We start from the raw sequence: 17,273 nt of genomic DNA on the forward strand, positions 1-17,273 counted from the left end.
AATTCTATATTAGAACTAATGTCAAAATACGATCTTAATCTAAAAATGTTGAAATCGGATATTGTAATCGGTAGTTAATAGTATAATAATGAGATAGTTAACACATGCAAGCGAAAAGATTTATAGATTTGTACTTTCTTTTTAAATTATTATAAAAGAGTAATCTTTTGTAAAGCAAACTATAGTCCATAAATGCCATATTCGGTTATAAAAACTTTAATAAAATTTGTTTTCACAATCTTTTTGGTAACGAAGTGGGCAACATTCCAAGTTGTAGCTATTACGTTTGAAACCACACACGCATCGGTATGTAGGTCATTTTTTAAAGTACGTATACATACAATTCCTAGAGAAAAGAATTCGTGTCGTGTACAATCTTATTCCAGTAAGGTACTCGAGTGTCTTCAAATTGAGTGGGATGGTTGCGCATGGGTAGGTGTGTTCCATCATCATCGGTCATTCACCTTTCTTTTAAAAAGACTGAAATTCAAAGATATCTCATCTTTTATACTAGTAAATAATAACTTGCATCCATTAACACAATTGATTCGCTAGAACACTATATTTATATAAAAACGATTCCATAATCCATTCAATTTCCAACTCTACGGCGCCTACGTAAGAGCAATCGTCACTACCCATATATAGGTTGTTTATTTTATTGTATAGTCATGTATTCTGTCACAGAACGTATCACGGCATCCCCACATAATGTATGCCGTCGACGAACCTGACACAGGCAAGTCTATTACTCACAGCCACAGCCTGTAGAATTTATGAACCGAATAACACATAGTGTCGAGTTATTGGAAACGTGATAATAATATTGATAGACTTTTTGTTTAAGGAGATGAAAATAAATGAAGAAGTGGGGCGTGGAAATTGGGCTGTTATATGTATGTATGTAATACGTACTGTTAATGAATATATTCATATTTTGTGGAAATGTCGAAGTAGACTTCTAGGCTTGTTTGCTTTTTTGGTTCTGTTGATCGTGATGAACTCATTTGAAGTAACCTTGTTACGCATTGAACCTGAAAATGAAAGAAAAAGAAATTGATTTAATTATCAAACAAAATGTACATGGATTTGTTGATAGTAATTGTATTCGTTTAAATTTGTGTCTGTGTGTGTGCCATTTCCTCGTAATGTCGAGTTATTAACAACTTACCTAACTCTCAGTATAAAATCAAAGGCATTATACAAAATTCGTGAATACATTTACGATGTCAACAAACCAACCACGTGAATAACTGTCATTAAGCCAACTCAGTCTATTCAGGTGATTCCACAGTGTATAATAAGCGCACGGCTGAATGCCGTCCAAATACATTAAACAATAAATTATACATATTTGTACAAGGCGAATCCGGGAATCAGTCCTAATTATTGTCGCTCTTACAATCCCTTAGGAGATGGAAAATACGTCCATGTTTGAATTAAACATGTCAACATTTGCTCAGCTTCCTGGTCCTAATTTTATTCCAGTTTCAAAGTAAACTATTGAACCAACGAAATCTCTCAAGTTTACAAAGTATTACAAATTTGGTACTCTGTGAGCCACGTGCCCCATACCTAGACGTGACTGCTCACAATCTACCCTTTACTACTAAAGTTCCTATCTCCATAGAAATCTGTTGAAATATCAACTATGACTAGTTTGATAAAGTCATTATACAAGCTGTAGACCCATTAACCGTCTTGTTGTTGAACCCTTGTATTATATGCATCGCAGTATGTTCTTATACTGACCTATTGATTTTACACTCACAATACCAAGAATATCTGAGGTCTAATTGTGAGGTATGGTAAATATTTACCTAATATTACTGAGGTTTTCTAAATATTCAATAGTAACCCGAAATCTAGTATTTACTATAAACTATACCAAAAGTGGTTTTATTTTTACATTAAGGCCTGTTTATCAGAATCTGCCAGACTAATATTTTGAAACATTTCATATGAACTACAACATACGAATTATTAATTGTTTACTTAATAGTATCTCAATCAGGCATTCTGAAACAGGCCTAAATATATGCGCCTCCAAACCCTTACTCAAACAGGCGTAATGCTATATAATTATGTACACAGTATGTTCCAATATTGAATCTCTATTCATGTTGAGATAATCACCAATTGATGTCATTCACACAAGCTCATTGAATGCGACTATCATTAGTCCAGAATTAGTAACGCAGTAATAATGTTCGAAGCGGTCAAATTAGGTCCATGAATTACTATTATGTTCCTATAGATAGTTAATAGTTATAGGTACAAGGGATTATTATTGAAATTAAAGCAAATTGTGGACTTGATTAGTATGTCTCAATTGCAGATTCATAACACAGTACGGTTTATAGGCCATGTTCTAAATTCTCTTGAGGATTTCGTTTGAAAAGAATATAATATACATACCTATTTAAATTTAGGCCACAAAACTCGTAATCATACATACATACATAACCTTCCGTCTGTCTCTTATTTGGGTAGGCAGAGACTATTGCTACGAATCTTGCATACTTTTTCCTCTTCATCAACAGTCATCTTAATAAGTATGTATTTCAATCGAAGTTAATAAAATTGTCAAACAAAATGAAATAACACATTTGCTGATACATTTCTAAGCATTCTAGGAAGTGTAACATTTTTAAAATATTGTATACGTTTACCGTATCATAAAAGTAGTCAATAAAATTGAATGTTACATTAATATTACACGCTAACCTTACTCAATTTCTAACTAACTGGCAATTGATAAAAAACGTCTCTTAAAATTGATTCTTTATAAATGATCGTGAGACAGTAAACACTCTTTTCCCAGAAACTTCAAGGAAAATTAAGTTCAAACGAAATATTTTTGTTTTAACATAAAAAGTAATGTGATGTTTATAGTAGTATAATACATTTTTGGTACGAGTTTCCTTTACGTTTAAAATAATCGAAACGAAAGCGCGTTCGGCGCTGTGATTGGTTTATTAATGCCGGCCAATCAGAGCGCCGAAAGCGCTCTCATCTTGATTACTTTAAACGTAAAGCAAATTCAATCTAATTACAGTCTACATCTAAGTATTATTTTAAAACTATCGTGATACATTTTAAAATAATACTTCTTGATCATGTCACGGTTCGACATAGGTACTCGATTAGTTTGAAGCCGCGTTGGAAGCTCGTACTGTTTATGATCATTGGCTTAAAACTAGACGTGAATTTATTGTTTCAACACAAAAATAACATCTTTACAACAACCTGATTCGAAGCGTGGCTAAGCGAGAAATGAGCGAGCTCCATCAATACCTCACTTTTAAAGTTTTAAATATTCATGAGTGCTATTTTATCGGAGCGCGGCGTTGCTAGTTTGGGCTATACTCGTACATCGGTTAAACATTATTAAGGGCTCGCCTGTACTATTAGTATGCAAATCGAAGTTTCGCATCGCAAACGATGACTATATTTATATAATTGATTGATGGGAAACTCTTGGTTCGGTGGGCGGAGGTGATTTTTTGCCGAGAATATTTTGTTGGCTGTCCTGCTGGTTTTTGAAGTAGTATGTACTATTTGTGCTTTATACAACGCTAATAAATCTAAACCTTTGAATGCTATCTTCAATCCACCTTCCAAACGTGCAGGTTACAGCAAAGTCATGTTCCGTAGAAGATGTAGTCCACATCTTCGCTTCACCGTTCTAGTAATAAGCGGGTTAGTGGCCAAACGTAGACTTATCGATGCTAAAAAAAGGGTACCAACAGCCTGGTAGTAGACTGTTCCAAACAAATATAAGACACATAAACGAATGTAGTGTAAACATTCACAAATAACATTAAAAATATTTAAAAACACACAAAAAACCCAAAAGCTAAGCTAAAAACAACCCTTTCAAAAACATTTAATTAGTCCCCTTTATTCAGCATCAGAGAACCAATTACAAACACAAATACATTATTATAAGACATTTAATTACCAAAGTTTGGTCCGTTTGTCCAAGTTAGGAAGACAGGAATAGTATTGTGAGGTGTTCACTATTCGTCTGGATATGCAAATGGTGTACAGTGAGTCGACAAGTTTGATGTTCTAGAACTATGCATGGAGCGCCAAGTTTCGTAGAATACGAGCTGTGCAGCTGGTTGTATTACTGGCTTTAATATTGTGAGTAAATGAGTTTGATTGCTTTAATATCATGCTTCCAATATAGTTCTACTTAACGATACAGCTTATGAAATATGGACTAATAATTTGTGCATTTTTTTTTTTCAGCAACCGTATACAAACGTAACGTAAACAACACGACGTATCCATATATTCATTATTATTCGACATTTTCATGAATGTCTTAATATTTTACAAACACGCCTATCAACATATCGACACCCGCTAAGTATAAGTATGTATCTGCCAGATACATACTTATACTTACACTTTTTGACATGTGTCATCTGCACCATGCGACGCGGTAATAATATAAGAAAAAATTAATTGTATTTACAATTATAATTCAGATCGATTCAGTGATTAGCTACACGTACATCTATATCGCAAAAACATTTGTCGTGTTTGCCGTTAGATATTTCATTCATAAAGAGTTGTGAGTAATGTCTGACGAGAACAGTGATGACGGTGATAAAAGTGACTCGGAGATAATTAAAGACTGTGAGCAAGAATTGCAACGAATGCAAGAATCACAAGAATTTAATTGGAGTGCGGCTGAGGGTAGTAAAGAAATAAATAATAATCAAAATTCGAGAGGCATGAAAAGACTGCGAGACATTAGTGAAGGAAGTAGTGAAGAAGGTTTTATTACAGTTACAAGGAATAGAAAGCTGAAGAGATTGATAAGAAGCGATTCCTTGTCAGATAATAAATCGGTAGAAAGTATGGAACAAGATGGTAGTTGTGAAAAAATTGAGGTATGTTTAACATCCGCGGAAGTACTACCTAAGCAAATGGCCTTAGCGAAGATGCTTAGAAACGAAAACATCCTTAACATTATGAAGATTCACTACAAAAATCCGTACAAGATATTTATTCAATTCAGTGATAAAGTACAGGCCGAAAATCTTATTAAATGCGAAAAACTGGCACAGTTAGGAGTGCGAGCTCAATTAACTAGTGAACTTACTTTATCATATGGAATTGTAAAAGGCGTAGATTTAGAAACCTCTGAAAAAGAATTATTAGATTCTTTGACTAGTTCATTTAAAATTACGTCAGTTAAAAGACTCAAACGCATGGATCCTGATGGAAATTGGGTCAATAGTGAAACTGTTAGAATATGCTTTAACAGTCGTTCACGTCCTTCTTTTGTATTTGCATACGGCTGCAGATTCCCAGTAGAACGATATATATTTCCTGTGAATCAATGCTCCAACTGTTGGAAGTTTGGCCACATTAAAAGGTTTTGTCCTCGTAAAAGTATCGTATGCCCTAAATGCGGTAATCATCATATGAATTGTGAAACCATTACTTTTTCATGCCCTAACTGTAAAGGTCCTCATATGGCCCTGGATAAATCCTGTAAGGTGTACTTGAAAGAAAAAGAAATCCGGTCAATCATGGGTGACAAAGATTTATCTTATAAGGAGGCATATGAGGTTTTCCTCAGCTTGGCGAAGGAAAAGCACGAGAATCCTGAAACAGCTAACACAATATCTCAAAAGGAGTATCCAAAAACTGTTGACAACTGTGAGTATGCAAATAGACAGTCGCATATTAATACTTATGCTGATGTGGTAAGAGAGTCAACGTCTTCGAATAGAAAAAGTAGTCAGGAGAAAGAAACAGAACATGACAAGTCTATCAGGCGTAAAAACGGAAATACTGCAGGTAAGAAAAATAGTAAACAACACACAGATCCTGATTTTTCTATCATAGAAATTGAGAATGAAATTACAGATAGACAGCAGAGGTTAGGTGAAGAGGTGTCAGAGAAAAAGGAAAAAAAGAAAAAGAAAGTACAATATCTTATGCAAAAAATTGAAGAAATAGTACTTTGCGAGAACAAAACTTTTCTGGAAAAAATCATTTTAGTGTTTAAATTTATTTATGAAGAGTGTAAATCATATTTTGTGAACATGTTTTGTGGGGGTGGAGTATTACAGACAATTTTTAAATTTTTAGATGGATAGAAGTAGTAAAAGAAATTCGATTAACATATGCCAGTGGAATGCACAAAGCTTAAAGCCGAAGCTTAGTAGTTTCGACGCTTTATTAGTTCAAGAGAAAATACATATAGCTATTGTGAGTGAAACCTGGTTAGACTCGGATTCTGACTTGTATATCAATAACTACAATATATATAGGCGAGACAGAGACGATTCATATGGTGGAGTAGCAATATTTGTTCATAAGACATTACAATCTAAAGCACTTATGCTGAATGTAAGCAACCCAGGCATTGAGGCAGTTCATGTAAAAATTTATAATTGTAATCATCTGGATAATATTATGGCTGTTTACTGTTCACCCTTAATTCGTACTCAACAATCTGATTGGGACAATTTATTTTCCATTTCTTCTAGGAAAACATTAATCGCCGGTGATTTTAATGCGCACCATAGTAATTGGTCATACAAAACGGATCAAAGAGGGAATCAGGTATTAGACTCGTCTTTTGATTGCGGGTTTACTTACTTAAATGATGGTGATGCTACCAGAGTCAAGCTAGTTGGCGGAGTCGTACAAAGAACTTCACCCGATATAACCTTTGTTTCTAATGATTTGATAATAAAATCCAAGTGGCAAGTTTTCAACGAGAATTTGGGGAGCGATCACCTTATTCTAAAGATATTATTTAATTTTGAGCAACACTTTCCGCTCATAGAACATCGTAACTTTAAGATGGCCAATTGGAAAGGGTATACTGACGATCTTCAGAAGTATTTCTCTAATTATGATTTTGCCATGGATAATGTCCAATATATGTATGACTATTTAGAAAAACACATTAATATCTCAGCTAATAAACATATTCCTAAAATTAAAATATGTAATAAACCAGCAAGCACTTTTAGGCCAAAGAAATATTGGAAGCCCGAATTATCTGAGGCAGTGGCCTTGAGGAGGCTAGCACTTAAAAAATTCAGACAAAACCCTACTCCCGACAACTTAAGAATATTAGAAAATAACACTGAAAAAGCGCGATTATTAATTACACAAGCTCGTTCACAAGATTACAGGAATTTTTGTTCAAGTATTGATGAATGTAAGTCTGCATCGGATATGTGGGGCAAAATGAAATGGCAAAAAAATCATCGTAAACCTACATTCTATGTGCCTGTAGATAAAAGCGAACACTTATTGCATAGTCTGACACCAGATATGGCTTCGGACAGGCGTCATGAAATTTTATCCATAAACAGTCCATTGGAAATACCATTTGAAATGTCAGAGTTAGTCAAATGCTTAAAAAGGAAGGACACTGCTCCTGGTGATGATGGTATCACTTACTCCATGTTATATAATTTTCCAGAGAACGGCAAGGTTTTTCTTTTGTATTTATTCAATAGTATTTTTACATCTGGTATAATACCAGAGCAATGGCGAACCATTCGGATTATTCCTATACCGAAGGCTTCAAGCCATCCTAGCGCCGATATGAAGTTAAGGCCAATATCTTTGATGTCATGTCTGTGTAAAATCTTTCATAATATGTTGCTGAAAAGAATGGAATGGCACCTAGAAAGAAACTTGATTTTGTCAGAAAATACGACAGGATTCCGTAGAGGTCAGTCATGTTTGGACAATTTATCCAGAATCATAACTCACATTCAGGTAGGATTCTCAAATAAAATGTCCACGGTAGCTTGTTTTTTAGACGTGGAAAATGCATATAATAACGTTCTTATAGAGAAAGTTATCAAGAAGTTAGACCTATTGAATTTTGGATATCGTATTTGCAATTACATATCGTCATTTCTAAGTGCGCGGTGTTTAACAATAAAGGACAGAGTTACTGGTAAGGTTATTGGATCTCGTTGGACTAGCATGGGCTTGGCCCAGGGAGATCCACTTTCACCATTGTTGTTTAATGTGGCAACATATGACATATGTAAGGATAATGAGGAATTAGGTATTATGGTATCCCAATACGCAGATGATTTTGCCTTCTATATGAGCCATAAAAATCTAAATAATTGTAAAATAAAATTACAAACTATGTTAAATTCTGTCGTAAATAAATTAAAATCTATTGGACTTGAGATATCTTCAAATAAATCTAAAGTGTGTATATTTAGCCGAAAGCGCAGTGAACAAAACATTAATGTGGAAATAAATAGTAACACTGTCCCGTGTGTTGATAATATTAAATACTTAGGAATGTGGTTAGATAAGTCCCTACTTTGGAGTAAACACATAAACGAAACCGTTCAGAAAACGTTAAAGAATTTGAATCTACTAAAAATTTTAACAGGACCCTCCTGGGGTGTTCACCCTAAACACTTGCGTAACCTGTATATAGCTTTATTAAGAAGTAGGATTGATTACGGCTCGTTTTTATATGACACTAGCGCAAAGTCTCATCTATACAAGCTAGACCTAATTCAAAATCAGGCACTCAGAATTATTGGCGGCTATATCAGGAGTACTCCTATACATGTCATGGAGGCTGAGTTAGCTATACCCCCTCTACACAATAGAAGATTATATCTTGCGTTTAAATATTATATTAAATGTATGTCTTGGACAAACATTGCTATAAATAAATTTCAAAAAGACTTAACTTCCTTGGAACAGAGTCATTACTGGCGCAATAAAAAAAAACCGCTGCTTTGTGTAGTATATTATACTGAATGCACAGCCTTTGATATTTACTCCTCATACCCACTTGACATGTTCTCATTAGATATATGGACTGCATACATAGATGAAAAGGAAATTATTCACTGTAATTTAAATTGTGTAAAAGAGAGTAAGAAAAATGTAAACATTTCAGTGACCTACTCAGAGATTGTCCAGGAACTAAATGAAAAGTACGAGGGATGGCATAGAGTTTTTACTGATGGGTCTAAAAGTGTTAATGGGCAAGGAGCTGCATACTATAATGCTAGCCAGAAAGAATCGTCTATGTTCAAAATTGATAATGTTAATGCATCGATAATGACATTGGAACTCATTGCAATTTTAGAAGCAATTAAAAGTATACGTAATTTCCAGTGTAATAAAATGGTTATACTTACCGATAGTAAAAGTGCTTTACAACATATTGCTCGTTGCGCCTCTGCGTCCAGAGGTGCATCACTAGCATATGCAATATTAAACCAAACATACAGTTTTAAAAGTCGAGGTCAGGTTATTAGATTGCAATGGGTTCCATCTCATGTCGGATTAATTGGTAACGAGGAGGCGGATAGGTTAGCCAAACTAGCAATAACGGATGGTGATCAATATTATTTAAAGTTATTTTACCCGGAGTATCTTACTGTAGCTAAAAACAAATGTTATAACACATTCAAAGAATATTTTGATGAGAGGAGTAAAGAGAAAGGTATCTGGTTTAAAACGATACAGTGTCAGCCTGCTCGAATACCATGGTTTATGAATTATAAAATAAGTAGAAATATTATAACTATAGCAAATAGGTTACGTTCAGGTCACTATCCCTCCAAGAAATTTGCATACTTAATGAGAAAGGTAGATTCCCCTAATTGTGATGTGTGTAGTGTACTTGATGATGTATATCATATATTAATAGAATGTGATAAATATAAAAGTGACAGGGAATCACTGGTGCGCGAATTTAATTTGAATATGATGGATGTTGGGCCTCTTTTAAAGATTTTAGCAAATCCTGTTTCGTCTGCTGCCATCAACTTATTTAAGGTGTTCACGCGTCAGTGATATTCTGATACTTATGCCCTAGTTTATAAGGTATGTATTATTGTATGTATTTCTTACTTATGAATCAACGGGGCTGGCATGTTCTTAGAATAAAAGCCCCTTAAATAAAAGATAAAAAAAAAAAAAAAAAAATACTTATACTTAGCCTTTACAAACAAAATTTAAAAATTAATTTAAACATAAACTGTACTTAATTTTAAACTCAGTTACCAAATTTCAAACCATAAATCCTTAAAATGACAAAGATATGACAATTTATAATTTTTGCAATCTTAAATTCGCTCTCCTGTAAAATTTAACTTTTTCAGTTACTTACTTATACTTAGGACGTGTCGATATTTATCTATGCACCACCAAACCAGAAAAAGTGTTACTGGACGACTCAATGCGCTCCGATCACAAGCTCCACAAGACTGACTGGTGTGGCTTAAGCGTGATCAAGCAATTTAATAAGAGGTTATCAGATTTTTAGTTCACGCTTAAAAAATCTGCCTTTATCTTAAGATAATGACAGTGACTTTGAAAGGGTATGATTATAAGACCATAGTGCATGTATATAGGACCTTTCAAGGTCCTATAGTCATGCACTATGCGATCATGCAACGATTCAATGCTAAATTGTCTAATGCGGAACCATCCAATGACATGAGTAAGTATGAACTGAAGTATCGGAAAATTTTATGCGAGCGTCCATGTTTATTTCTCCATCATATATCACACAATATTATTATTACAAATTGGATTGAATGAACTCAAGTGTAATATGTATGTGATACCGGTATTTTTCTATCATACCGTAACATCAAGCTTGTTATTTGTCAAAAGGGGACGTACAGATGATAAATGGGTTTGTACAAATGTCGCCTGTTATGTTATGTTCCATGTGGTATAGTGAGCCTGTCACCATACACTGGGCATGGTTCCAGACTTTATGCTGTTATAAAATTTTCAACATAAAAAGTCAATAGGTTTCTCCGGCTCGAAAAACAGAAGTAAGAACAGGGTGGTTTGTAGTTAGTAAGAGTTTGACACTCTCTTTTACCTCACCCATGGTGGAAGAAGTCATAGGACAATTTTCTCTCCTCAAAAAAGGGGATAGTTTTCCCAAACATGATTAGGCAAGGTGTAGTCTCTAGACCCCTTTATCGGCAGTTGTGGCGTTCTCTTTTGAATAACGAGGTAAGCACAGCACATAATTCCTTTTAATTAGCTTCTATAGTATACGAACAGTACACGACTTAGATTTAAAGGTGCTTTTCCACCAGAGATGTGCTATGTAGCCGTGCTACGAAGATGTAATAGCTAAGCTGTGAAACTATGTTACCGTTCCCACTGATACTAAGCTATGTACCTGTGCTAGAAAGATGCGCAGCTCGTATATGCGATGTATCGAAAGTAGGGAAGCAGTTCAAAGCACACATCATATAAACATAGCTTAGCTGAGTCTGTTACCATCAGTGCTGAGCTATAAGTACCAACGCATGTAATTAGTGGAAGCCAAACGCACCCACAGCAACGTAGCATATCACATCTCTGGTGGAAAATCATCATAAAGGATATTCAGCTCTAAAAAAGAATCGATAAAATAGGTACATGCTATCAAGACGCTGGCTAACACTAGACCAACGTGCCATTCTTTAAAGCCGTTAAAGTAATTAACGAGATCGCTCCCCCTAGCTTAGAGATAACAGCAAAATCCATTCATTCATAAATCCCGGCTAAGAACTAGACTCCAGTCGAAACAAAAAGCAACGAACTACACAGCTATATATAACGCTGATCTGAACTAATTCTTGAATGTATGCCAAGTTGGACCACGATTTTCGCTGACCTTATACGATGTCCCAATTTCGACGATGCATGTTGCAAATACCCTGACGTATGTATGAATATTTTTCTTCCGATATTTACATATGTTTGTATCTACTATGTGATATTATCATGTTAAGAGTATTTTTGTCTGTGACGTAATACAAATTCATGATGTTAAGGAATATGGAACGTTCGTTGCTTAGAAATGAGATGTGTGATTTTGTATCTTGTGTTGGTTTGTAGGCATAAATTATTATATTAGGTATTTTATTCGGAATTTTTTTTTTTTTTTATAAGTACACACGTCATATCTTCGTACACATTAAGGTAATTTGGTTCTTTCTTTTAGCTTTTAGTCTTAATCAGATTTTGATGTACCGTAGTATTTTTAGGCTGCCTTTACACATCATGTTATTCAGAGATATATCATTAGTGTACCTACCAACGTGATACGGTTGAAGTTTTGTGAAAGAAAAACAAACATTCACTTTTAATAATGATCTGCCACATCTAAACTACCTCGTTGGTTGAGTGATCGACAGTGCGATTGCCGGGCAAGGGGTATTAGGTCAATTCCCGGGTCGGGCAAAGTATTACTGGGTTTTTTCTCAGTTATTCGAAAAAATATCAGTAGTAGCACGGCGTCTGAAATTGTGCTGAATTTGACAATAGGCTCACCCCGATTACATGGGACTTATAACACAAATCGTGAAAAGTGAGTGAACATTGTATAGCCGCATTATGTGCCGTATTATGCAGGTGCATCTGTGCCTATCTCCATGAAGACAAAAGGCGTGACGTTACATATAACGTAATTGGAAATAATTTCAAAAGTAATATCGATGAATAAACTGCTAAAAGACTAAACCTATTGTCATGAAATGCAATTGTAAAAATCGTTCAATCTATTTTTTATAAAAGAGTTTTCAATTCACAATCGAATTTGAGGTCCACAGACCCGTCTCCAATAAATTGAAGAGAAACGAAAATATTTTTTCCACCCTTCAATTGCAAGTTACTGACATGAGGTCCATCTTCAAACAAAAATACGATCCAATAGCTCTTAGTTCGTCCACTTATTTTATATTCTTCTACTGAAAAATACCTCAAATTCAGTTCTAAAACATTCTGAACAATAAAGTACTAATAAAGAAAACCCTAAAATGGACTGAATCATTTTTGAGATCAAAAGTTTCAATAAAATAGAATAGAATATGTAATAGGTATTAAACCATAGTGAGTCCTTTGTAACCATAAAACAAATAGTACCTATTCACAAACAATAGAAGTTTTATCACATTTATTATAAGTGTGGAAGAGCCATGCTTCGGCACGAATGGGCCGGCTCGACCGGAGTGATACCACGGTCTCACCGAAAACCGACGTAAAACAACGCTTGCGTTGTTTGTTAGGTTGACGGAGGCCCAATTCCCCTCTTCCCAATCCCAGATTCCCCAACAACCCTTAAATTCCATTGCTTACTCCCAAAAGGCTGACGACGAACTTGTAACGCCTCTGGTGTTTCAAGTGTCCATGGGCGGCGGCGATTGCTTACCATCAGGTGATACGTCTGCTCGTTTCGGGTGTTCCATAAAAAAAAACTTTATTTTTATAAAGTCTAGTATAAGGACACCTATATCAAAGACAAAGTCTTTTACGGCATAACAGATAAAAAAAGTGAAATTATTACAATTTGAATATCCATTCAAGATTAACTGACTAAATTGAATAGCCCAGATTATTCGCACAAGTAAGTCACAACAGTGAGGCATTCAGTCCAACAGCTCAAACAGTTGCATTTTGGTCCAGCACTTGAGTTTAAGTCCTTTAAGTAATGAACCCAAGCTGTAACAGGGATTAAACGCAAAGAATATTTAGAATTGTTTTAAGAGAGAATTATTCTAAAAGAATGCTTTAGTAAATTGTAGCCGGTAAAATGGTATTCGTCAAACAACAACAATGTTCACTAGAATGTTTTCGTTTAGTTTATTTACTGGATTAAGTTGGCTTTGAAAGGATTACAAAGGTCGTTCCGCATAGTTTTTTCAATGGACCTTTTAGTTTGTTCGTGTCCTTTTACACTTCACTATGATACATTAACATTCTTTTGGTATGTTTAGAGTGTTTACCAAGTAGGTATTACATGTGTTGTAACTTTATTGCCATCTACACATTCATACCATTTTATTAATATATTCCCAATTGGTGGTTTAAATTCATACTTAAAGTCCTTGTGGTACCGTCAGAGCACCTCAGATGGGCCCAGGACGTCTGATACAGAGCTGCGGACTACCTAGCAGGTTTACCGGGGCCCCGATTCGTAAAGCAGGAGTAGGAACGGTGTGGTTTTAGTCAATGAGAGACTCCCCTTGCCTCGCCCAAGACGGGACAAGTCATTGAATGATTTTCCCCCTTAAAATAAAGTGTCCTTGTTATACCCAAAACATAGGAACATAATTTCAGTTTTACTACTATAAATAATACAGGATAGATATTATTTCATTAAATATAACATCTTAAAAAAACTATACAAACAAATTTCCCACATTAAAAGATGAGAATAAACCCATTTCAGCCTCATAAAAACAAATCGGATTGTTCTACTCACCTGTGACCTTTGAAAATTACTCATTTTCATTCTTATGAAGATAAGACCTAGGTAGGTCACGTCACCTGTCGACTTAGGAACTCTCATCAATCACCCTTGTTGTTGTTCTTTAATCGTAACGGAGCCCTAGATTTTAATAGTCTTTCAGGTTTTTAGGTTATTCGTGGGTTGATTCCTAATATTTTATAAAAGTCTGGTATAGCCTTTTTTGCATAGGCACCCAGTTTTTTTTAAGATAAGCTTTACTTTCATTGTAATGAGTCAAGCAGTATATAGGTTAAACTGAAAACCTCTTTTTTAAGTCGATTAATAATAAATAAAGGTGAGTACAACAAAACACTCTTCTATTTTTTTCTCAAGAAATTACTTTAATAAATCATGACTGTATCAAGCTATTAAATAATAAAATAAAAATAGCATTTATTTTACCACAATACTTACATGCATTTAATCATTATAACTAATTTATACAATTAATTTAGTTGCATAATAGTATACTGGGTGTAAGGAAAACGCTCTCGAAGCCAAAAGACTTTTGCTTTATTATACGAACACAGTTTAATTACAATAACCATTCACCAAATGGTTAATGTATTAGTGATTTAGTATTTTTCAAAACCGCAATGTACAGCGTACAGAATTTAAGGTAAACGACATCGCACGCGCGCGCAATTTTCATACCTACCGTACCGCCCGCACGATCCAGCGGCGCGGCGGGCGGTACGGTGAAACACGCGCCTATTCATCCAATACGTAGGTATAGGTTGAAGCGTATTGTTTACTGTAAAACACTTACCTAGCTAAATCCTTTGCGATCGAACAAGGTGGGGCTCGAATTGTGCCCCATTCATCTCGATGCAGAGGCGGGCTCGGCGATATGTTTCCGCATGAAGACGGGGCATCAAAGTTGGGTCTTCATTAGAATGCTCACGTAACTGATTGAATACGTCTATTAGTCTTTGCCGCATTTCATCCGCACTAGAACACTCGCGGTCGAACACTCTTTCCTTAACGTATCCCCACAAAAAAAAGTCAAGCTTGTGGCCCTAGCCTGCCGATCCACCGGTCTTCCAACATCACCGAGAGACGCTCACGGACACTTCTCACTACGTGCGGCGGGGCACCATCGTGCTGGAACCATGTATTTCGGTACTCTGCCAGCGACAACGAATCTAAAAAGTTGTCCACATGTACATTGATCAGTTCTAGATAACGTGCTCCATCGAGTCGCTGTGGCAAAAACACTGGTCCCAGTATTTGGCCGTTATAAATTCCCGCCCAAACGTTGACGGACCATCGGGTTTGGTGCCCAGTTTGTTGGCAGGCGTATGGGTTCGTCTGTGACCACACGTGAGCGTTCCTTCTATTCCACAGACCGTTCCTTGTGAATGTCGCCTCGTCCGTCCAGATGACATGCTCAATGAACCTACTCCGTTGCTGATGGCCCACTAGCCAGCGGCAATAATTAAGACGACGCTCACGGTCACCGGGAACCAACGCATGTACTTTATGTACCTTGTACGGGCGCATTCTCTCACGCCGTAACACTTTATGCACCAGCCAGTGAGAGACGACTGATCCATTACGCCGTCGCAGCAACTTAGCAGCGCTGCGTGTGCCTAGGCGTGGATTTCGACGGACGACCTCTAAAATACGCTCCTCCGATTGTACATCAGCAAGTCGCCCACCACCTGACGCAGCGGGAGCAATCGGGCGATTTTCTAGAACTCGTTGGAATGCTGCCGTTATTGTACGAGAATCAGAGGGATGCCGCACGTTTGGATGTCTTTCCCGGTAAATCCTTAATGCAAGGGAAGCATTACCCCGGGCCTCGCCTAAACACATCAACATGTTGCCGTATTCACGAGCACTGTACACGTACGGTTGTGGCATTGTTAAACAACACGAACACAAACTTAACAACACGAACACAAACTTAACAATAACTAACAAGAAACTTAACAATAACTAAAAAGAAACTTAACAATTAACTAACAATAACAACAAAACTGTAATTTTATTCTAAAAACGTAACCGGAACAAAATTAGGCGCGTCTACGTAATTCGCAAGGAAATACTGACTTTAAAACTGTTGCACGGTTGCACAAGTACCAACAGTGTTGCCAGTTTATTTTTATGTAAATAATACTTAGACGAAATAAAAAAACAAAAAATACCTTGTTGCGAGGTCTTGATTTTTACCCCATGACCTACTACTGATGAACTTGAGAAAAACTATCTTAATAGTTACTTGATTCATAATAGTTTTTGCACACTTAAGAAATAAAGAAGAAGCAAATGCAAATTTTAATACAAAAATTCAAATAAAAGTGGCAACATTGCTCGAACTTCCCCGAAAAGATCTACCCGGTGGCGGCGCGGTGTCGGCGCCATCTTCTTGTTCAAAGATCAATAAATTGCAGACACTCCTCTTGCTTCCTTTGTCTGCTACTGTTTTATTCGTCTTTAATTACGTTTCTCAGTTATTTTATCTTTAATAAATTAATTAATAAAGAATCAAACTAAATGCATGAACGTGTGAAGGCTTCTTAGTAGTGAAGCAAAACGGACTAAATTGATACCTACTATCGCTACCTAACGGTACTGGACGTTAGGGATAAAACTATCTCAGTGTCACTTATACGGCATGTTGGTATGTTACTTAAGGTAAGCAAAATGTTTTGATTTGTAGTTCGTTTAGAAAGATGATTTAATGATTACATAATAATTAAATGATTGAATGATGATTAAATAATAAATCAGAATAGTGAAGTTAAAAAAGCTTAAAAACAAAAAACGAACTTACGTAAAATAATAAAACAAAATGTTAGCAGTGTAGGCATAATGCATGTTTAATCATTATTGTCACTTCTGTTTTATTTTAGGCGCGTCGGCTTGGCGCTTGACGTTTGCGTATGTAGTAGTGTAGGGCTCGCCCACGCACACATAGTCTGTACCGCTGTGCCTACTACGTGCAACAAAGTATTGCGCGGTCGAGTTAGTTGACCCGTGGCTT

General features: G+C 35.8%; 1 protein-coding gene across 1 annotated transcript; it reads left to right on the forward strand.

Annotated features, from left to right (window-relative positions):
• The first annotated feature begins 4,592 nt into the window (after positions 1-4,592).
• Positions 4,593-6,125, forward strand: LOC126912628 (uncharacterized). The gene has a single exon (XM_050705641.1). The coding sequence runs from the start codon at positions 4,593-4,595 to the stop codon at positions 6,123-6,125; it is 1,533 nt and encodes a 510-aa protein (XP_050561598.1).
• The last annotated feature ends 11,148 nt before the right edge of the window (positions 6,126-17,273 follow it).

Source organism: Spodoptera frugiperda, chromosome 27, assembly GCF_023101765.2.
Source record: "Spodoptera frugiperda isolate SF20-4 chromosome 27, AGI-APGP_CSIRO_Sfru_2.0, whole genome shotgun sequence".
In the NCBI taxonomy this organism is placed as follows: domain Eukaryota; kingdom Metazoa; phylum Arthropoda; class Insecta; order Lepidoptera; family Noctuidae; genus Spodoptera; species Spodoptera frugiperda.

What these genes read in the sequence shown, in the direction of transcription:
- LOC126912628 (XM_050705641.1), top strand. Translation starts at nt 4,593, where the DNA reads ATGTCTGACGAGAACAGTGATGACGGTGATAAAAGTGACTCGGAGATA.